At 42.0% G+C, this 23,883-nt stretch overlaps 1 protein-coding gene across 4 annotated transcripts; it reads left to right on the top strand.

Annotated features, from left to right (window-relative positions):
- Positions 1-236: 236 nt before the first annotated feature.
- On the top strand, positions 237-23,883 carry ALAS1 (5'-aminolevulinate synthase 1). Of its 4 annotated transcripts, none has more exons than XM_054975803.1 (11): positions 237-284; positions 13,802-14,021; positions 15,143-15,358; positions 16,318-16,467; positions 16,575-16,797; positions 17,594-17,778; positions 19,428-19,607; positions 19,715-19,879; positions 21,120-21,388; positions 21,974-22,136; positions 23,581-23,883. In XM_054975803.1, the coding sequence occupies exons 1-11, from the start codon at positions 252-254 to the stop codon at positions 23,739-23,741; spliced, it is 1,965 nt and encodes a 654-aa protein (XP_054831778.1). In that variant the 5' UTR covers positions 237-251; the 3' UTR covers positions 23,742-23,883. The 4 variants fall into 4 exon arrangements, with proteins under 4 accessions (XP_054831778.1, XP_054831780.1, XP_054831779.1 ...); XM_054975805.1 differs by lacking the exon at positions 237-284 and adding an exon at positions 11,796-11,820; XM_054975804.1 differs by lacking the exon at positions 237-284 and adding an exon at positions 12,190-12,289.

Below are 23,883 nucleotides of genomic sequence, written 5' to 3'. Positions count from 1 at the left end.
AATTGCCACCACCTCACGTCCACTAATTACCTAGGCAAGCTGAGTACATATAACCTTGAGTACAAATAAGCTCAACAGCCTTACATCTTAGGTCACCTGCATTAAAAGGTCGAAATCCTCTCAGAATCATCTTGCCCAAAAGCAAGGGCAGAAATATGTTGTTGACAGAGCAGCATTTTAAGCACACCAGGCGATTTGCCGGCTTCAGGGAGGCATGTGACTGGATAAACAGGTGAAGCTCACCAGTGCAAATGGTGTCACACCTCCGCCACTCAGAAAACAAGGTAATGAGAATTTTAGCAAGGCTTTTAATGGGTCTGCTGCTGCAGCCCCTGATCATGGTTGCATGTGCTGCTGATCGAATTAGAAACAGTAAAGCTCATAACATTCCCCAAATTCTGCTAGGGGGGAGGGGCATTGAAAGCATTCAAGTAAACAAGTAACAAGTAACAAGCATTCAAGTAAACAGAGAATGCCAAACTATTTCCAGAAATATATGGAGATGATTTACTACATGTAAGGAGACTAAAGCATTGGCTAAGATAGGACAGGAATGGAGCCTGTGTGATTGCATGGGTTCCCTTAAACTAGTTTTGTAACACTATCTCACGTACATGTGGTAAAATATTTCTAGCTTCACAAAATAAAGTCTGTTTATATTTTATTAAGTGCTAACAATTGCTTCAGGATGAAACATTCAACTACTATATAAGAGCAGGATGCAATTGAGTCATTTAGTTTTTGAACTGTTAGCTCCTGTCCACAAAACATAACATCTTTTATATGTATTCTATAATCAACAGACTTTAGATTTAAGAGAAGAGTTATACAGTTGGCCATGCAAGTTTCAAGAAGAAAGGAAATTTTAAGCTAAGCCACAACTTTACTTCTGTGCCACACAAGTATTAAATATGAAAGACAGGGATGGATCCAGACAAATGTTTCTATGGGTATAAGGACTTCTGTTCACAGAGAACAATTCCTTCCTCTCCAATGTATTTTAGGGGATGTTTCGGGCTGCCATGGGAGGTTGAAGTCCTTGTGCCTGTAGAAAAGTCTAGTCTGGATCCAAGACATTGACTCATATATTGTGGTCATTTACAAATTGAGATCAACACGCTCACACTTTGCCTTGGTCTTTTAGGTAGAAACTGGGCTTGGGTGATACATCAAGGGTAGTAATTTAAAAGATTCAGCTTTACTACGTTTGACTGACGTATCGTCAAAAGATTTTCACACTATATCATGATGACATTGCATAACCAGGGAAGGGTTCCTGAATGGCGGTGTGTATTCTTATTTTCTTTCTCTCTCTCTCTAATGGTGCCACGTGCATTCTTCTGCTCTGTACTGCAAAGTATCTATGCCATCAAAATTTCTGCTAGTAATGCCATATTCTTTCTGGCTACAGAAACCTAATGGCCATTTTCACATAAATTGCCAGATGAAGTTTCATGTGGGAACTCTGAAATGCCATAACTTTCCTAATACTTGTCAGATTTTCACCAATGCAGGGGCAGGATCCCAGGAGAAAAAATTGAATTCTGTCAAAATTTCAGCCATCCAGAATGTGTTTAATGTGCAAATGTTGTTCTACAATCTCAAGATGATTTGTTTAAACTCCTACAACTCAAGCATTTTGCACTGTATTTTTCGGACATCTGGCCAAATTATACTATCCACCGGGAAGATTACCTGTGTTAAATCTCAGATGGATGAGACCAAATGTTAAGAATAGAATGTTGAGACTGTATAGCTATACAAGTTAAGCAGTACCATCAGAATAAACCCTGAATGCTAAAATATGATGTTATCAATTAAATATTTTAAAGCATCTTATATGATTAAACCTTTTAAGGTCAAGATAATCTCTTATGTGGGTGGGTGTGAAGAATCATGATTTTTATCCTGTATACCACAATCTTGTTGGGAATTTGCAAACTTTATCCTACTATTTATTCATCATCTGTTTTAGTTGCAACTTGTTCTGAAACCTTGAGGAATGAATTTTTAAAAAAAACAAAAAAAGACTATAATCCTGTTATCTGCTGGAGATCTGCCCCCATTATGCATGAAGAATAGGTATGTCTGTAACTATGAAAGTAAATAGATTACAGTTCATTTATTTAAAATATTGATATGCCACCCTCCCACCAAAATGGAATTGCCAAGGAAGAAAACAACATATTTAAAACATTAAAAGAGTACTTACCGCTGATATATAAAATACTTAACAATAAAATAAAAACATACAGACACAGACAGAGAGGTGGCCAGTTAGAGGTTACTGAGGGTATATCAAACAAAAAAGAAAAGTTGTCTCCTGCTGGTGGAAGACAAGGACAGATGAAGGCAGAGGAATCTTCCTGGGGAGGGAGTTCCAAAGTTCTGAATGTCCACTAAACCAGTCCAATATCAAATTTAAAAACTTACTTTCCTCTATTATCCCTAATTAAGTTGTTTCAATTATTTTTCAGATATTAAAGCCAAAGTTTACTGGTTTGCATTTCAAGAATGGAACATTTGCTACCACATCTGCCTAGGGTATCCCAAAGTTCAGCACGAACCTTGTAGACAGATGACTGAAAGGCCTAATTTAAATGTTATGCTGGTGAATAAACAGTGCTGTGTGATGTTGCGTGTGCCCAGCATCCCACTGAAACTGGGCTCTCAGCCATAACACGTGCAACATTTAGCACAGAAGATCTGTAGCTCTGGCAGGCGTTACATTGGTATGGTAATGTTGCCTGAGTAGCAGGATTGCACGTGTAGCAGCCCAGGATAAATACTGCCATATGCAGTATTGTATGGGTAAGTTCTTTCGACCAGTTCAAGTCACATTTGAAGCTTAGTTGATTGGCTACACATGCTAAAAAAGGCATTTGTGAAAGAACATTTAATAAGCAACTTTAATCTCATCAACTTTGACAAGGCAGCATTAACTGTTGATTGACTTCAATGAGAGAATGTTAATAAATACTTCATTCTTATTACAAGCAATTGTTTAATTTTACACATAAGCTTACCAAAGACACATACGCTGTCCTGTTGAACTTTGCAGGCCTTGTTGTCAAGAAAACACACAAAGTCCTACAGAGATAGCAACCCTATGCATACTTACAAGGGAGTAAGCCCCTGGAATACTTTCTTATGAGTTTGGGCTCTGGGTTTAGTGGGATTTAATCCTTGGTAAATTTGTTGAAGATTACGTGTTTTAATTGGCTGGTTGCTCACATTTCTGTTCAAATTTGACAGCCAAGTTTCTCACCACCACAGGGTGGAGATACACTAGGCTTTTCTTTACAAGACTGTACATTTACTGACAATAAAACATGTTAAAGACAACAAGGAGGAGGGGAAGGGTCTCCTACCAACAAAGAGTAGGTCAGACTAGTTTTTTTCAAAGGTTTCTTTATAACTACAAACTAAAGATTTCCTATGTCTGCAACACTCGTATTATGTCAATGCTAAACCTAAACCAAAGCGAGATAAAAAGCACTACCATTACATGCACGGCTAAGAATTTCGGGTATGGCCTTGGTAATTTTAGCAGAATTACACAATGTTTATTTTCGTGATTTCCTCCAATTTATTTTAACAGAATGTAACTACTGGGCACTTGGATTTTAAGAGGCAGCCCAGGGTGGGGAAACATGGATTTAACCATTTCCTCTCACTCCACTTTACCCCCAAAATGCACCACCTCGAGCGTCTTTTATATGTACCCTCAAGTTTTTTCTATTGGAAAAAGCCTGAGGGTACATGACAACCATATTTGTTTAAACTTTTATTTTATATTGCTCATCCTTTACAGTATAGTATTGAGCTTCAGTTCTCATTGCTATGCCTATCATGCATCATGAAAGGAAAAGTAATTGGTCAAAATAGGCATAGATATAGCCTTGATGTGCTTTGGTTGTCAGGAGATGGTTTTAAGTGCCCATCAGGGTTTGAAAAAACTGAGCTTCTGTGCCACACAGAAGGGCAGGAGCAGATAGATGTGTATGTTAAAAGAAATAGTTTCTAGCAGAGAAAGAGTCCCTGTTCTGAACATATATCTGATGTTACCTGAGTTGAGAGAGAATTTTTGACCTTGCCATTTTAGATTCTGAACAGAGGACTTCATGGACACAATGATTCCCATGGTGCTGTCCCAGAACATTCTGATACCTGTGCAGATAGCATGATATATGATTGATTTGATCTTTTCTGGGGATAAAAGCGCATGGCTTGGTATCCCCTCCACACATTCTTGAGAGGATAGAGATTATTCAGACCAGCATCAGTCTGATTTCAGCCCGGCTTTTGGAACTGATACTTAAAGAGAGATACTGGGTATCACTACTGATTCTTCTTTATCTCCCAGAAGCCTTGGATACCATCCATCAAAATATCCTTCTAGATTTCCTGGTGGATATGGGGATTGTTTTCCAATTGTTCTAGTCCTATCTGGCTAATTGATACCAGAAGGTGGTCTGGGGAATAACTGTATGAGCCCAAGGCATTTGTGCCCTGTAGCTCAGCAGCACATCATGCTTTTTAAACTCTATATGAATCTACTGGGTACGACCATCCAAGGCTTTAGAATGAGATATCACTAACAAGCAGATGACACCTAGCTTTATTGCTCCATTTATTACTCCTTTATTACTCCTCCAGTGAGGAAGAGTGTGACTATTCTGAGGTCTGGACGTGGTAAACGACTAGATCAAGGCCAAAAAGAGTGAATATCCTCTAAGATAAAAAAGTGTCTTCGTCAATAAAATTGTCAATTAAAGTTAATAAAACAGAATAGTCAATTGAAGAGTAAATCTGTTCTGGACAAAGCTGCACTTCTTCTGAAAGAGCATCACAAATTGATGGTGCTATTAGATTCTGGTCATACAGATGGAGGTTGAATTCCTCTCTGTAGTGTGCAGTGCCTTTTTAAATGTATCTACCAAGCAATTAAAACATAGGGCAGGAAGGAGAGGGCATTGAGGGAATACCAGGCAAAAATTTTTTAAAAAATCTCTTCATCTGCTGGTGAAAGACAGCGATCAAAGGAGACAGACAAACATCCCTGGGAAGGGAATGCCAGAATTTTTGTGCCATGACTGAGAAGCCCCATCTTAGATCGCCAGGAATATTCAAAGTAGTGCCTCAGAAGATAACCGGCAAACCATATAAGGCTTGAAAGCCTGAACCAGCACCTTGAATTGGGCCCAAATACAAATTGGGAGCCAGTGTTACCAAGGAATGCACCACAGCGACCAGATCTTTTCTACTCATGAAAGGCCACATGTGGCTAAACAGCTGAAGCTGGTACAAGGCATTCTAGGTCATGGCTACCACCTACTTATATCCAGCAGTAGGTTAGCAGGTCTGAGTCCAGCAGTATCCCCAATCTACGTACCTGCTCCTTCAGGGGGAATGCAACCCCATCTAGAACAGCAGACACTTTAAATACCTGGTCAGTCTGACCACTTACAAGTAGCACTTATGTCTTGTTGGGATTAAGTTTCCATTTATTAGCCCACATCTACACCAAAACTGCCTCCAAGCACCAGTTCAGGGTGCTTCATGGGATTTGCTAGAAGCATGAGATAGAGCTGAGAGTTGTTCACATATTAGCAACCGCCCAGCCCAAATCTCCAGATGACCTAACCCAGCAGTTAAAGAGCCCGGAGGTCAGGATGGAACTCTCTGCAAGATTCCATAAGCCAAGGAATTGAGCAACACTCTCTCAGCACCACCTTCTGAAACCTACCTTCCAGGTAAGGGCTGAAACCACCACAAGACAGGGCCTTCTAGTCCCAATTCTGAAAGGCAGTCCAGAAGGATACAATGAATGATTGATGGAATTAAAAGATCCAGATCAATAGATGTACACTTTCTCATCCACAGCAGGTCATTTACGAGAGCAAACCAAGGCTGTTTCAGTCTCATATACAGGCCAGAATAGAATAAACAGTCCCATATAGAGAGCAAGAATAAGAAGGATTCAGATAGTTCACTTAATCCAGGAAATCCTGGAGTTGCCCTTTCACCAGTTTTAGCTGGTACACTACCTGTTACTTTTCCATGAGCAGCGAAATTTTGCCTCAGTTATCTGTGAACTGATAATATTCATGTTGGGCTTTTACAAGGAGCAGCCCCTGAAGACAGTTCAGAAACAGAAATTGGTGCAAAATGCAGCAGTCAGATTGCTGAGTGATGTTTTGTACAGAGAACAGATTTGTAGTGGCTAGCCCAATTCTCAGTGCCGGTTTTGTCCTTGATATCCCTAAATGATCTGCAGCCAGGATATTTAAAGGACCACCTGCTGCCATAATCCCTGTTAGGCGAGGTCATCATCTAAGGCCCTGCTTTGCCTTCTACTAATAACTGAGATTAGGTAGGTTGATACAAGCAGGGCCTTTTCTGTTTTTGCACCCCAGGTGTGGAGTGCCCTCATTTTAGCTATTCACCTGGTGTCAGATTAGCTGATTTTCCAGCACCTAGTGAAAATGTGTTTCTTTAGTTGATTTTTATTCACTTACTAGCTTGTTTCTTTGTTTTGTAGTTTAATAATTAGTTTTTATTTTTCCTGTCCTAGTGCTTTGCTGTTTTATAAAGTTGTTGTAATTGGGTTGATATTGGTTTATTTCTGCCTTATTTGCTTTTATTTTGCTTTCTGTTGCTCTAATACTGGATATATAGTTTATAATTAGTTATTTTTTGTGTTGTTGATATAAAGTGGGTTTTTAACTTGTATATATATTTTTTTATATTGGTTTATGTTGTAAGCCACCCCAACAGCCTTAAGTTGACAAACCTTTTATGTTATAAAGAAAGGGGGGAAATCTACGGGTGGGGGGGGGAGTTGTTCTTGGTCCATAGCCTTTGGTTGCTGAGTGTCCAGAAAAGGATCTCTAGTTATGACCTTAACAAATGAGCAAGTTAATAAGCTGATACCAACTATTAGACCTAACGGATTAGAAAGCACTAGCTTTTGATCAGTGGAGCTCATCTAGCAGAAATGAGAAGCCTCAGCCTAAAACTCATTTCTTCTTGAATGAGAACTCTCACATTACTATCAGCTTATCTAGTGAACCAAAACATTTGACCCGTTTTCTCCTCCCACAAGCTGCTACCATACTGTGCTCTTAAAATCTCTTCTTTGCTAATTTGGGGGGGGGGGGTGCTATCAAGTCACCCCCTACTTATGCTGACCCCATTAGGTGTTCAAGGCAAGAGATTATCAGAGATGGTTTACCATTGCCTGCCTCTGCATAGCAACCCTGGCCTTCCTTGCTGGTCTTCCAACCAAGTACTAACCAGGGCTGACCCTGCTTAGCTTTCTAATGAGATTGGGATGCCTGGACAATTTAGGTCAGGATGAGATAACGTTATCAGAATTTCAAATTAACATGCAAGGCATGCCATTTCACATAATATATAGTAGTGCTCTAATTATGGTGAGCCTGGACCCCAGGCTCCTGTTTTTGAATACTTTGGAACAGCCCATGGTTTGGTACCCCATCTCTATTCATGGACCACCATGTTCCCAGGATCTCTCAACTATGTCTATTTGGCTGCTACCCAGGAGCAACTATGGCAGTAGTTGGATCGGTCACCAGTTCTGCATTGCTTCTCATATTCTATCCCAATCCACCAATATGGACCCAAGGTAGGATCTTTCTTTGGCCTGCAGGTTGTTTGCCTATTACTCCCCCTGCCCCCAGACACTTGGTCAGATATTTCCTCCTATCCATCAGAGCCTCTTGTTACACCTCAGAAGTCCCAGTCACCTCTGAACTGCTACATGTTCTGGACGAGAGAAGTGGAAAGTACTTCATTAGCAGCTTTAAAAACATCTGGCTGGGGCAATGACAGGATAAAAAAGGACCTGATCCTAAGGAGACCAGTGTGCACAGTCCCAGTAGGGGAAAGGGGTAAGGGCTTTGGGATCCAAATCAAGTGGCCATCAGGAACCACAAATAGGATGATTAGCTTCTGTCTATTTGGGCTGGAGACCCTGCAAAGAAAGGGTGCGACTGAAGAAATGCTTGTGCCCAGCTAGGCTCTTTGCTTTGTGGATAGAGAACGAATACACTGAATCAATTCCTCAAAATTCTGTTCTGAGATTATGGCAGTGCCAGGAAGAAATCTTCCAGCCCAGAACAAGATAAGACTCCTATGAATGTCATTTTGTCAGTGTTTGATGGACAGACAGAATGGTGTGAATATTTCAGTAGGCAGGAAGAATTTGATTGGTGAAAAGAATAATGCACTAGGGTTCACAGCCATTCTGTCCCATGCACCCTCTGTATTTCAGTTGACACTCCTTTTCTGGGAGAGTCTACATTGGGCAAGCCTAACATTTGGGATGGGCCTACTTTCCTCTCTGGACCCCACTTCTGACAAACATAATGAAGACAAACTGGAAAAGGAGCATTGCTCCAAGGTTTGATGTTTGTTTGGAATGGGAACCAAAAAAACATGCCCCTGAGAACATGTACTCCAATCTCAGTTCAATGTGGTTGAGCAGCAGGCCGTTGATCAAGACTTCAATGCAGGAGAGGGAGATAGTCACCAATTACTCAGCTGCTACCCAGGAGCAGCGCTGACAGAGAACAACGCCTATTGGTCTGCACTAACATCAGCCCATTAAGATGCAGCCCTGGGCTGCTGTATTGCCTCTCTGAGGAGGGCAGCATGCGTAATGTGGGGGAGGGCTTTACTTGGGGCAGGATGTTTAATGAATGCACTAATTCAGAGCAGATAAGAGCTGGTAGATACGGCAGCGGCAAGGAAACTTTCTGTCTAACTTTCATGTCATCTTGAGAGAAAATAATTTCCTCCACGTCTTCATTAATATTGTGCAATACCAGACCAGTGAGGCACAGAACTGCTGGTTGTTACAGGAAAACTGACTTGGCTTGCGTAACAGAGACATGGTTAAAAGAAACTGATGTCTGTTTAACCCAACTAACTCCACCAGGTTATGCAGTCCTCCTCTAACTCTGTGCAGATGTCCAGGGAAGAGGTAACACTGGTTATTATCTTCTGTGAGTCCTTCAGCTTCCACAAATTCGCAGTGGAAACAACCACTGACACTGATTATATGCTCCTTATACTAGAGACTAAGGATAGATAATCTTTTGTAATGATCTGCTGAAGGAAGGTCTGGTATCAAGGTTGGAGATTTGGTCTGAAGCATAGTCTGACCACTAGACAAAGGCCGTGTCGCTTTGTCGCGCCTACTGGACTTACTGGCAGCCACAGTGGAGGCAGCTGGAAGCAGAAGTAGGTCTCGGGAGAGATGCTTTGGACTGATTCAAATAATTCCTCACATACTGGACTCAAAAGGTGGCCACTGGAGACAAGTGATTATCAGGGTGGGACCTGTCTTATGGAGTTCCACAGGGCACAATCCTACCATGCTAGTCAACCTCTATGTAAAGTTCTGTTTCTCATTATCCAAGTCTCCTGGTGATGCAGTAGAGACCACGAAACACTGCCTATCTACTGTTGTTAAATAGCCAAGAGTGAACAGATTGAAATTGAATCCTGACAAGACAGAGGTAATGCTGGTTGGGAAGGCAGAGATCTTCAAGGACATCATGATTTCCACCTCTAATGGTGTTTGATGACCCTTGCTGACTCAGTTAAGAGCTTAGGAGTTACTGGATCCAATATTACTGCTTGGAAAGCAAATTTCTTCCAAGTTAGCCTAGCCCAGAAAATGGCCTCTTACCTGGGCCCAATCAATCTGACCAGAAATTCCAGCTGATGCAGAATGCCACAACTTGGTTATCATCAGGAGCTAGGCAGAGCATGCGTATAACTCCCATCATGCAGTCACTCCATTGTGTGCCCATCAGTTACCAGGTTCAATTTACGGTATTACCTACCACTTTAAAAGCCTTTTATAGCACTGAACTCTCACTTTTCTGCAGGACCACTTCTCTCCCTATGCTCTGCCATGGCAGCTTTGCTCATCTGATCAGTGTTTTCTATGGGTACTGCCCTGCAAACATGTATGATCTACAACAGCCCGTACACGTGCATTCTGTTTTGTGCCCCTGCCTTATGGAATGGCTCCCCTACCTCTTTCTTCAGAATTCATACAGAAATTAAGAAGAAAGGAAGGGGAGGAGATACAAATGGTATGTGACGTTTGTTTACACAATTGAGGCAAACAAGGCTATTGCGGAAGTGCACAGTTAATCAACAGAGAGGAATATGGAAATCAGAACTTTCTCATTCCTCCTGGATCCTGAGTCATCCTATTTTCATTGCTGAAATCATGTGCTTTTATTATTATGCTTGTAATAATTTGGAAACATTGAATCATTGGCACTGATGTCATGTTGGAATCTCACATGCAAAGACCAGGAAATAAACCACAAACCCTTTCCTGCTAGTTGCCTAGACTCCTCTTAACCATGGCTGTGTTTGACCATAAAAGAGCCAGTTATTTCCTCCCCTCCTTAAAGAAACTTCTGAGAAACTTTTCTGTTTTACTGAACAAGAGACAGCCAGTTATTTTTATAAGTAACTATACTTAGGGTGCCCTTTCTATTGCAAAACTACTTAAGCTGTGAGATATAGCAAAATAAATAAATAACAGAGAGCTTTCTTTCTTTCAGGTTCTCTCAACACAGCCCAAGGGTAGAAGTTAAAATCAAATTTAAGAAAAGAATGATTACTTTACATTGCAATAACTCACACTTATCAATCAAAATCCACATCAAACAGAAGAAATATTTAGCCTCAAATAAACTGACTTTGAAACTGTGGAATTAATTCTCTTTGATGAAAACAGTCATGTTACTAAACAGATGCACACAACACCTCTTTGTTTGCACCTGGTCCACAGTACAATCAAGAAAGTATTCTTGGTTGATCTTTAAAGGTGAGGAAAGCAGACTGAGTTAAGCAGTGCCAAAGCCACCTTACAGGTCATAAATCCAGCATTATGAATTGTACTAAAAAAGAAAGCCAATATCACTTCCCTATGCTTTGCCCTGACCAGGGTAGCCCAAGCAAGCCTGATCTCATCAGATCTCAGAAGCTACGCAGGGTCAGCCTTGGTTAATAATTGGGCGGAAGACCTCCAATGAAGACCAGAGTTGCAGAGGCAGGCAATGGCAAACCACATCTGTTAGTCTCTTGCCTTGAAACCCCCACCAGGGGTTGCTATATGTCAGCTACTTGACAGCACTCACCACCACCACGCTCTCTACAGACTGCTAATCTCAAGAGGCAAGCCACTACTTTCTCCAACAGAAACTTCCTGCCAGTCTTTAAAGATTTTCCCTAGCATGCACAGCAGACCTCACTTGACAGCAGGAGAAACCATAATCAACCAGGGAGATGGTATGCACAGAATACCTTCCTTTCACAGGTGAGCAAACCAAGAAAACTTCTAAGATGAGCAGTCATTATGTCCAGGGTAGAGAAAGCAGGTTTTTAAAAAGTAAGCTTGAGCCCCAGAATCACTTCAAACCACGGACATAACTTTATATATAATATTGCCTCCATATCCTCCACGCTCTCACTGCCACTGCTCTTTCTGGAGCCTGCCAAGAGAAGCGCAGAGGTTAGTTTGAGTCAGCAAATGGTTACGAGGAAAGTTTGTACAAGGACTGGGTAAAAGGGAGAAACAAGCCGCTCCCTGCCCCTCCCCTCTTCAACCTGAATTCATCCGCAGCTCTGCTTTCCACGAGGCACGAAAGCCGCCGGGGGGAGGGGATCAAGCCAAGCCAGAGTGCATCGTGGAAACCGAGTCAAGCGCCTGATCTACAACGACCAGACCCCCCCCCCCCCTAGCACCGTCGCCCAAGAGGAAAGGTACGGCTTTGCAGGTGTTTGCCCCCCCCCCGGCCCGGAGGGAGTCACTTCCAAGCAAACACGCACGGGATTGCTGTCTGTAAAGCGGCCTCGAAAGTTGCACCACAAAGGGAACCCCGCACATCGAGCAGCGCTAACCCGTTTCCCAACTCCCTGCTGCGAACTGTTCCGCCCAGCGAGCCGCTTCCTGCGCCTTCTTCGTTACCCTACATGACCACAAGCCGAACCGAGCCGCTGCCGTTTCCTTCCCCGCCCGCGACAGTTAGGGGAAGGGGGGCGACCGGGGTCAAGGGAGACCACGGCACGCACCCTCCGTGCAAGGACGCAGAGCCCGCCAGCACGCCTGCGCAACCACCGGTGATTTCGCTGCGCCTGCGCGGAGTGGGTTCGTGGCTGACTATATAGGCAGTGGTAGGAGCCGGCCAGACAGAATTGAAAGAACCGGTCGGAGGTGGTGTTTCGGCACCGGGTAAGGGCGGAGCGCATCAAGGACGGGTGCGGCCTGGCCATGCGCCCGCGGAGTAGCGCTGAGCGCCTGGGTAGTGATGATCCTGAGGTGGAGGGCCTGCCTGACCTTGTCCTGGCCGCCTGATGAGAGGGTGGGCCCGGAAGGCGGGCAGGGAGGGCGGCTGGGTGCGGGGCTCCGTGGCGGATCAGTAGAGGCTGGCCGGGATTGGAGGGGCGAGAGCCGCTTCTCTTGTCAGGCGAACTCAGGAGATGGGAGAGGGAGATCGGGGGCGGGGGGGATGTCGTCGTCGTCCTTCTCTCCGCCTCCGCTCTAACTTCAGGCTCTCGCCGTTGCTGTTCCAGGCACTCGTCTGAAAAAAGAATTGTTTCTCCATCTAGAACATGGGGGGGGGGGGGGGCTTCTCTCTGATCTCCCTTTAGTGTGGGCGTTGGGGGTTTCTCCTGGCTGGCATTTTGCCTCCCAATCCGTGAGACTGATCTCAGCCTTCTGGCGGAGCCTCCTACACCTCAAAGCTGACCGCCCTTTCAGGAGCTGGTGTCGGCTCCTTTAGGAAGCTGGATGAGAAGTTACCACGATGATGGCTTCCTCCCTTCTTTCCCTCCACGCAGTTAAAACTCTTGGCGACTTTCATGGTACTATGAAGGCTATTGTGGCATAAGCTGTTGTGGCTCAGAGAGACCACTTCATCTAATGCATGAACTGTTGCCCTTAGATGATAGACGTCTAGAAGGGTAATGTTTCATTCACCTGTTGAACAGGACTGTAGCCCACAAAAAGCTTATGCTTCAATAAATCTGTTACTCATTGTGGTGCTGTAACAGTGTTTATTTGTGTGTGTTGCAACTGACTAGCATGGCTACCCTTCCAGAACTGGCAAGACAAGGTTCCCAAGGTTGCTTGGTGTCTGTCTTTGCTCTCTGCCTGTTTTTTTCACTCCTCTCATTCAAAGTGGAATAAAGAATTAATCTATAATCTTTCCACTGCAATTGCCAAGATGTTGCTTCATAGGTAACAAAACATCTTATCTAGTGCCTCCCTATGTTACACTCTTATACCTGTAAAAGCTGCAGTTAGGCATCTTTTGGTGAGCTATGTGTATATAGGGTGGGATTATTATTTATTATAATCTTTAGGTTGGATGGCAAGTAGAAAGAAGTTCATGGAACATCACTCTTCTGCCTCACTCCTCATGCCCCATGAGCCCTCAGAAATTCTGCTTCTGGTGTCAGGACCCACACTAAGCGTGTGGGGAGCAAAGTGGTCCATGGTGGAGTGGGGTAATTGGCAAAAGTATCCCAGCTTGATGGAAGTGCTGCTCCATTAGTGTAAGAGCTGTTATATTAGAAGAGAACTTTTGCATCCAGCCTTCTGTATTTAATACCTTACATTGCAAGCCTAGTATTTAAGTGGCCTTGGTCATTCTTTACTAAGAAGTCTAGTGTGGTGACTTTTTAGTCTATCCATCTTTGCAGGAAGTTAACCGTATCTTTTTCTTTTTGCACCTTTCACAAGGATTCTTTTAAAACCCTGAAAATGGAAACTGTTGTTCGACGCTGTCCATTCCTGTCAAGGGTATCCCAGGCTTTCTTACAGAAGGCTGGCAAATCCCTTCTTTTCTATGCCCAGAACTGCCCTAAAATTATGGAAGTTGTGACCAAGCCTGCTTCACGTGCCCTGAGTACTTCAACGGCTCACTGCCAACAAACTGAAGAAACCACTTCTACCACTGAGAGTAAGGTTTAACTTTGTATTTTGCCATGGCTAACTAAAAACTTGGGCTGTTAAAACTTGGCAAAAAAATGTTCAGCACATTATGCTAACTTCATTGAAAGCTGATGATGAACATGCTTGTGAAATATAATGCTGCTGTAATACATTGGGTACAGAATGCTTCTATTACTAATAGTTAAATCTCCCATCATGTGTGCTTGAGCTGATTTCAGCCTGTAATGTTCTGGAATATAGTGATTATATTGGCCGTATATATTGCACATTAAAACCTATCTTTGATTTGGAATATTCATGAAAATCTTTCATATTTTAAGGCAGCAATGTATTTTGAATCTTTTCTCTTATAACCGTTGAGAAGCTAAGAGTCTATTTGAACTTTGAACACTACATTTTCCCTGGCTTTAGAGGCCAAGTGTATTATAACATTTCTCTGTAGATTGTAAGAACAAAGGTGAAGATCAATATAAAACTATTATTGCGTGCAGTGGAACTTGTTTGGGGAAAGCTTTACAGTATATTTGAAGCCGTATCAAATGGAGAGTGACATGCATAGTTGAGGTATCAGTTGTACAGTACTTCACTTTTTTATCCCTTTTCAGGTTTTGTTGTCTCTGCAGACTCTGTCTTTAATTGCAGGTTTTTCACCAGTTCATCAGGAAGTAATTTAAGGCATGAGCTTGGCAGGAAGGTAACCTACGGAATCCAATTCCATGACTAGGGCATAAAGGTTAAAGGTTCTCCTGAACAGCTGGAATATACAACATACCAGCTATAGAACTGAATTTATGTTCTGCGAATTGTACTACAAGACCTGAAATGCTGAACTGTGCTCTGTAAAATACCCTTTCCTCTATTATTACCATAGACTGCATAGTAGGCCCAGCAGTCCTTCTTAAATTATGCAGTTTCACTAGGGGATGTGAGTGTGCTTCTTAGGATAGCTTTGGCACCTTTAATTTGTATACAGGATGTTCTTCAGTGAAGCCTTGAGGCTTTGACTCAGGGATGTAGCAGCTCAAATAATGTATTACATGTGACATATATATATTGGAAATGTTGTGGGTATCTGCAGTACTTTTGAAATGCTTGTATCTCCCTGAATGCCTTTCTCTTCTATTCAAGAGGCCAAAAACTCCTCAGATGTGACTCAACAGAACAGCAGCAGTTCCCAGCTTCCTGCAAGCCATCCACCTGCTGGTAGCCAGAGTGCTAGCCAAGCTACTGTGACTAAGTGCCCATTCTTGGCTGCTCAAATGAATGAAGGGAACAGTAACGTTTTCTGCAGAGCCAGCCTGGAACTCCAGGAAGATGTGCAGGAAATGCAAACTGTAAGGAAAGGTAGGGGCTTTCCTGAAGACTTCTGACTTTCTTTATCATTGGCTCGAACTTCACTTGTGCTGGGGCTTGCTTCAGGAAAAGAGCTGAGCGGAAGCTTGAAGAATGTATAACACTTAGGGAGGTTTTTAACTGGATAGATTTAATAGCAACCACCTGAATACATTCATTGGCTGGGGGGGGGGGCAGTGTGCATCTGTTTTATTTAAAGCTTAGTTTAGATGTGGGAGCAATGTCATTTGTGTTAAATTATCTAAATCTTACATCTCCATTTTTTAAAAGTTCAGGTTATTCTGAAACCATCAAAGATATTTTTCTTCCTTGCATTTTGTACAATTAGGATTAGAATAAGTAGAGTTAATGCTCTGGTGACAGAGTTGAATAGATGGTATTATTAGAGAAGTGACTGTAAAAAGGAATGATTTGCCTGCGCTGAATTCCTGACTGCCTTTAGTGGGACATGAATGGGTACTCTGCTTTGCTTTCAGGTTTTTCATAAGTTGTAACGGCAGAGCGCCTTAGAGCAGAGCAGATGGTGAAGTGGAACGTCAGTGGAGTCCTTACTTTTATGAGCACTTGTAACCTTTCTTTAGTTTTGATTAGCTGATATTAATTCTGCATTTCTGAATTCAGACTGGTTGATCTGTTCAATTATGTCAATAAGATGAGTTCTGAAAGCTTCAATTCTGACCATAAAACACTCAATATCTGGGCATTCATTTAAAGTTAGCTATCATTACATTACTGACAGTTACAAAAAGTAGCATTGGCTTTGTGAACACACACACACATGCTGGTTAACTAATGATTTTACCTTGTGGAGAAAATTTATTTAATCGTTTATACCTCTGTTAATTTAAAATAACATAAACCGAAACTTGGTTTATTTACGCATGCAATTTATTTTTGAGCTATCCAATAACTATTCTGTTAATCTTTTTATGCCACCTTGCCATATCTAGAGTTTGCCAAAACACCAGAAAATAATGTTGAGGTAAACACCAAGAGAGATGGTGAAAAGCAAAATGGCTTGCTGAAGAAATTTCAGGACATTGTGTTGAAGCAGAGACCAGAAAGGGTGTCTCATCTGCTTCAGGAGAATTTGCCAAAATGTAAGTCTTAACAATATTCAGTTGAATAGTGGGAATCAAGTTTATATCTCTTAAGTCCTTTGTTGCACATTTCACATGTAACACATTGCAATATCTTTATTTTCTAGCTGTTTCTACTTTCCAATATGACCAGTTCTTTGAGAAGAAGATTGATGAGAAGAAAAAGGATCACACATACCGAGTGTTCAAAACTGTGAACCGAAGGGCCCAGATTTTTCCCATGGCAGATGACTATTCAGATTCCCAGACCAGCAAAAAGGAAGTGTCTGTCTGGTGCAGCAATGATTATCTTGGGATGAGCCGTCACCCGAGAGTGTGTGGAGCTGTAATGTAAGCAGTCTCGTTGAGAGTAAAAAGTTGGCTAATTACAGGATGCCTGCTGTCAAACAGAATTGTGCAAGATTCTGCATGAAAATTTGTAACAAGATTGAGCTTGTGATGGGTTATAGTGATGAGTTCTCATTGGTTATCCAAATACTCTCGTATTTCAGATACAGACTCTGAGTATGTTTCTCTTGCATCCATTGTTTGTTCTCTTTCAGACACACAAACCCCTTTTCATCAAGAGGCTGACTACAAACTATGGCAATCGTTCTGCCATCCAGTCAGAATCAGTCTCTTCAAACCAAAAGTTTCTGCATTACACTAATGACTACTGCTACATAAACAGCATTGCTGATCCTATCCTTCTGTTAATGAACAATCTGTTTGGATCGTAATTTAACCAGAAAACCAATTTATATTTCACAAAAGAAAATATTTCCATCTTCTGAAAAAATCACTTCAGGTGTGGCCAAAGCCTAGGTAACAGATAGATGAAGCTGCCCAGAACTGAGTCAGATCATTGGGTCTTCTAGTCCAGTATGATTGTTACTGACTGACAATGGCTATCCAAAGATCTTTCACATCACCTGATCCTTTATCTGAAAATAGTAGAGACTGGATAAACCAGGACCTTCTATGTATGTTCTCTGTGTAGCTTCCCTTCTAAGGTGGAAAATAGATTAAAGATTTGACCAACTTGGACCAAATGTTTGAGGCTTTTTCATACATAAATAGGAATACAAAAAAACTTTGCAGTTTGTTCCAAGCAGTGTTAACATCTCACTCTGCATCTCCCTCACAGGGAAACGCTGAAACAACATGGTGCAGGAGCTGGAGGCACCAGGAACATTTCAGGAACCAGTAAATTCCATGTTGATCTTGAACAAGAATTGGCTGATCTCCATGGGAAAGATGCTGCTCTGTTGTTCTCTTCTTGCTTTGTTGCTAATGATTCAACACTCTTCACATTAGCTAAAATGTTGCCAGGTAAGTGCCTAACTTCTGGGTGTTTTCTGAAAAGTTATGCCATAGGGCAGACGCTGTGGTATACAAATCTGCCTGTGATCATATTGTATTTTTTTTATTAGCGTTGATCTGAGACAAGCACTTACAAGCTCTGAACCAACATGGCTCTGGTTATCATCAGTCTTAACACAGACTGGGGTGGCTGTTGATGTAAGCAATCCTTCCCCCTCCCCTTTTTAACATCTGGGATACAAAATGTGAAAATGTTCCTATGTACTCTATTCCTGTTAAGCTAGACTTCTAAAGTACATGGGCTGGCTCTCCTGTGATAGTTCTCTGTGTCATATGTAATCTTGCCAGTGCCCAGGCAACTTTGGAGCTGTCTTCTCTGTATGCTAAGTAACCTTAAGGCTAGACTGTAATGTACTCTATAGGGGTTTTCCCTTGAAGACAACTTAGAAATTTCAATTGGTACAGAAAACTGCAGCTTGATTACTATTGGGAGCCCAGCACAGTATGCATATTACATCTGTTCTGCAGTCATTTCATTGGCTACCAGTCAGTTTCTGGGTTCAATACAAGGGATTTTGTGGTCTGGAATATGTAGGTCCTTCATGGACTAGGACCTACATATCTGCAGGCCTGCCTTTTGAAGGTGCCACCCTGCAAATGGGTACAGTTGCATTCTCTCATGCTTCTGTCATTCCACAAAATGGGTAAAAGTGAATTGTTCAGGAGGACATTTTTACAAAGGGAATAGAGTGTAGTTACTGTATGAAACATTTGAGTCAGTTTCGTTACATTATTTATCGTGTATGTTGTATTGTTCAAATTCACTTTTTAAGTTTGTAATCTGCCTTGCTTTTCAGTGATAACAGCCTTGGGGAGGGCTGCATTGTAGGGATGGGGTCTCAGGTTCTTCACTAACAAGTTGGGGATCATAGACTTCATCACCATTTTTGCGTCATTATCTGCTGCTTTAAATATGTACTCCTATGTACAACCATCACTCCATGTTGTCTAATGTTAGTCCTAGAATTGATTATGTTTTGCTTCAATACCTCTACTATGTCTTGGATCCTTGCTAATGTACTTTAATGTACTTTAATGTCTTTAAACTTATATATGTTTACCTTATGGTATTGTATTGAAATGTACTTACTTGATACTGATTGTATTAACCTCATACTGTGTAATCCGCCTTGAGTCTCAGTGAGAAAGGCGGACTATAAATGATGTTAATAATAATAAATAATAATAGTAATAGAAGTGAAATAAATAATTGTGCTAGATTTCCTGCATAAGAAATCTTACAGTGATGTTGCTGCCCTACCTGGACTCCACAGTTATCCTTGCACGTCTGAATTTGAGCAGTAGCTGGTAGAGAAAACCCAGGATTAGAATTTGCAAAAAAGCAAAAGCAGCTGGGTGATATCTGAATTGCAGTTTAGGTTTTGGGTGAACTGCTTTCAACAGCATATAGCTCTTAAATGAGCAACACGGATGTCACTGTTCAGGTAGGGGGCCATCTGATGAATCCATGAAATACCTGCTGCTGTACGCTTCTTCATCCAGCTTGCATTTAAACTTCAGCTAGTTTAATGAGCTGTCTATCCAGGTATAAAATATCAACTTTTAAATGCAATAGTTAAAAACTTTTGTCCCTTTAGGTTGTGAAATTTACTCGGATGCAGGAAACCATGCTTCCATGATCCAGGGGATTCGAAATAGCAGAGTACCAAAGCACATATTTCGCCATAACGATGTGGATCACCTCCGAGAACTATTGAGAAAATCAAATCCATCGACTCCCAAAATTGTTGCATTTGAAACAGTTCATTCAATGGATGGTAAGATTGCTATATCGTGCATAATTCTTGACACCTGAGAGGGCATGGGCTCAGAAAAGCAAAAATAATAATAATAATAATGTTCTGTTCCTGTTATGTTGCATTAGGTGCTGTCTGTCCCTTGGAAGAGCTTTGTGATGTAGCTCATGAACATGGGGCCATTACCTTTGTAGATGAAGTACATGCTGTTGGACTGTATGGCGCTCAAGGTGGTGGCATTGGAGACAGAGATGGCGTGATGCATAAAATGGATATTATCTCTGGAACACTAGGTATGAGTCATCTGTATTGTTCAGTTTAACAACAAATAAGTTCTACAATACTGGTGGCAAAATGGGGTAGTGAACAGTACTTGTGGACTATCTTTAGAACTTGACCCTGTAAAATAGAATGTTCTTAATCCTGAAACCTTGACATGGGAGTTGTGTAAGGAGATTTAGTAAGAGCAATAAATCTGTAATTTAGCAACAGGTTTCACCAGTAGATATTCCTGATGGTTACATCAAATTGGAAAGCTGCAAAGTTAAAAAAGAGAAGAGAGTACCTACTGTGTAGGGAACTGGAGGTTAAAGTTATGTAACAATGTAAACACCCAAGTTCTTTTTCTCTATGTTACAAGCTAAATTTAAAGTACTGCTTTGGGTTGCATTAGTTCACACAAAATACACTTCTCAACTTCAACAATTCTACTTTATAAACTGTTCCTAGAACTTTTAACCGCTAGCTTTCACCCAAATTGGAGCAGAACTAGTAGGAATTACTGGTATTGTGCTAATTTTTCTTGGTTTTGATCATGGGTGAACTTTGCCATCTACTTCAGCATTCCATTTAGTAACTAATTCCTGCCTCTGGTCTGCCTTGTATTAGATGGTTGCTTGCTTTAAGTGCCATCAAATGAAACCATCACTCCAGGATTAGGTTTCATGCCAGTTTCTTCATGGAGTGGCTCTTTTTTTTTCTTTTTTTTAACCTATGGGTCAATATTCCAGTGTTGGGAAGGAGGTTGTTACCTGAATGAATCTCCAAGTTTGTCCTCTGCTACTAGAGTGTTGAATTCGTCCACAGATGCCATGCATCCATTTGGGGGGAGGGGTCCATTGACCTTGACTGTGCAAATCACTGGGTTCAGGGGTGACAGTAAGCATGCCATATCTCCCTATACCCACATGATTGCATTGTGGACAGGGCTATCCTCTGGGGTGTATCAACTTCTGTATGGCATCTCTTTTATCTTGTTTCAACTTAAACACCTTGATATCTTGTATAAACTGGTTGCTGTAATGTCACTGTGTGCTTTTAAATAAACAACTAATCTTCTTTAAAAAACATAAACCTGGGTGGGTTGTGCAATCATGTACTGCCTTGCTTCATGCACTGAAATAGTTGTTTTCTGTAAAGAAGAGCTAAGCAATGCTAACTTGTTTGTTGAGAGTTCAATTCCTTTTGGTAAAAAAGGAACTGTAAGCAATATGTTAAGAAAAGATAAAATAATTGTTGTTTTTGTTCTTTCAGGTAAAGCAGTTGGCTGTGTCGGGGGCTATATTGCAAGTACAAGTTCTCTGATAGACACTGTGCGTTCCTATGCTGCCGGCTTCATTTTTACCACTTCCCTGCCACCCATGCTTCTAGCTGGTGCACTAGAATCTCTGAGGATTCTGAAAAGTGCAGAGGGACAGGTTCTTCGCCGCCAGCACCAACGCAATGTGAAACTCATGAGACAAATGCTGATGGATGCGGGGCTTCCTGTAGTGCACTGTCCTAGTCACATCATTCCAATCAGGGTAAATATTGAAGGCTTCTGATTTTGGAAAACAAAAAACTTGTACGGTGTACGGAAGAAGATTTTTGCTTTATTGCTAGATTCTGGCACTGGAACTTGGAGTATGAGCCCTGTAAAATATAAAGGTTTGCTTCGCAGAAAGGCATAGGGAGGAATGGAAGACTGTTGGCAGCCCATGCTGCTTCAACTGCCTGCTTGGGGCCAAGAAAGTTTGGCCACTTGGCACCAATTGGAGAACAGATAGAGTTTGTTTCCGGTAGGAACTGGGAATGAGAGCATCTAAAAGCCTCCTTTTTAGACTCCTTAGCAACAAGCTTTTAGAGACTATGCCATTTGCACTCCTTCCCTTTAGTTCCTTTAGTTTCTCTGCTCCAGTCCATAGCCTTTTATTGTAGCTCTTATCTGTTTGACCGCTTAATAGCTCACAACAAGAGGCAGCATCTGCCAAGTATTGGTATTCCCAGCACCTATAATTTGGTGTTTTGTCATAGGAGCATTTTGGTCCTTGCTACTAAATATAATCATATTTGTGGTCTAGGATTTGTTAGCCTGACCATTGTTTTGCATGAAATTTTGCAAACTGCAGGTTGCAGATGCTGCTAAAAATACTGAGATCTGTGACAAAATGATGAGCCAGCATAGCATCTACGTCCAAGCAATAAACTACCCCACTGTCCCACGTGGAGAAGAGCTGCTACGTATTGCTCCCACCCCACATCACACCCCGCAGATGATGAACTATTTCATTGGTAAGTGTAAGGGAATCCCAAAGTGAAATGGCATTGTGTGATTGTTTACATTTGACAAGAGGCCCTGATCCATCCATATTGCTGTTCCTGACCTTCCAAAGAAATACTGCTCTTCATTTTGCGTCCCACGTGGGAATTGCGACAAATGTTAGCAGGATTCGACAGCTAACTGAAGAGACCTCAGAAAGCTACAGAATGTGGCAGTGAACTGAATTTTGCTCAGCTTATTAAGGGTCTGTGTGGTTAAGAAAGAATTGTCAGCTTGGGTCCTGTAACAAGGGAAGCTGTTGTGCAAGCTTTTTCTGCCTTGTATCCAAAGCTTTATTTCTGTAATGAAACAAATTGTAAAGCTCAACACAGTGTACTAATCAAACTTTATTCTAGTTAGAACTCTTGGCTGTACAAATTGCTCATTGTTGTCTTTCAGTTGAGCACCTGCATGGAAAATGTGTCTGCCATGAGCTCTTCATAGAAAACAATAGGTGCTTTTGGTTCCATAATGTATCAGTACTGTTGCCAGCACAGCTCCACGGTTTCTCCTGCCTAGGATGAAGTGCTGCTGAATATTGGAAGACGTAGGGTGCAGTCCAGCAATATGCCACCAGAAGGCTCTAGCAGTCCCCAATCTTTCCAGCTCAACACCCCCCTCGTGACATTTTTGCCCTCAGAAAAGTGTATTAGTGTGTTCCCAGGATTGCAGGAACTGGAGTAATCACAGTGGGAAAGCTGCAGGGGGGAGAGAGAGCCGGGCAGAATCTCCCTCTCCTCCCTTTTTCATGAGTACAGCTTTGCAACAGGAAGAAGTAAGCAATTTTGTCCCTCCCAACTCTCACATACCTCCTGTGATCCCAGGAATAAACTTTACTGGGGTCGGAAACTGGCTGCAGGGGTGGGAAGCTTGGGGGATCCTTTGCAGACCTTACATGGTCCTTGCACAGGATCCATCCATGTAAGAGAGCAAGAGCTGCACGTGGAGCCTGTGTGCTGCCAGGTTAGTTGCAAGTCACAGTCTGCCTTTAAAGAGCCAGTGTGCAGCCCCTAAACAGAGCGGGGGATCTAAAGGATAAAGAAGAGATGTGCTGAGCAGGGGCTGGGCTATTGCCCCTCGACTGTTGTCTGCAAAACTGGCTGATGTACTGAATACTGTCTGGTGGAGAGAATAACATTGGGACTTCCTCTGTAACAGGTTTTTGTCTTTGGCTGCCTCAGACCATAATTAAATAATAGCCTTTTTAATAGTATAAAGTTTCATTTTATAGGTGCATTTATTGGTGCTTTAAAAACCAGCACTGCTCTTTTAAAGAAAAGCTATTAAGAACTAAGCCATTTGACACCCCCAGGATCCATGTTACTGAACTGTGTCTTAGGAGCTTAATGCTGTAAAAGTGTTGGCAGAGAATGTAAAGCAAGAAATCAGCAAACCTGGTTTCCTTTTACCTTGCAGAGAATTTGCTAGCTACCTGGAAGCAGGTGGGCCTGGAGCCGAAGCCCCACTCCTCAGCTGAATGCAACTTCTGCAGGCGCCCCTTGCACTTTGAAGTAATGAGTGAAAGGGAGAGGTCCTACTTCAGTGGAATGAGTAAACTCGTGTCAGTCACTGCCTGAAGCAGACTGTTACCCCCTTCTGTGTCTAAGACTCTTAGTATTCAGATGTTCACTGTAGTCTTTTACCGACATATTTCTTTCATTTTAATCAGTTCTCTAAGTATACAGCTCCTGACAATAAACTTTGAGATAGTGTATACAA

The sequence above is a fragment of the Eublepharis macularius genome, chromosome 4 (genome assembly GCF_028583425.1).
Source record: "Eublepharis macularius isolate TG4126 chromosome 4, MPM_Emac_v1.0, whole genome shotgun sequence".
Classification (NCBI taxonomy): domain Eukaryota; kingdom Metazoa; phylum Chordata; class Lepidosauria; order Squamata; family Eublepharidae; genus Eublepharis; species Eublepharis macularius.
This window is presented reverse-complemented; position numbering and strand designations above follow the sequence as displayed.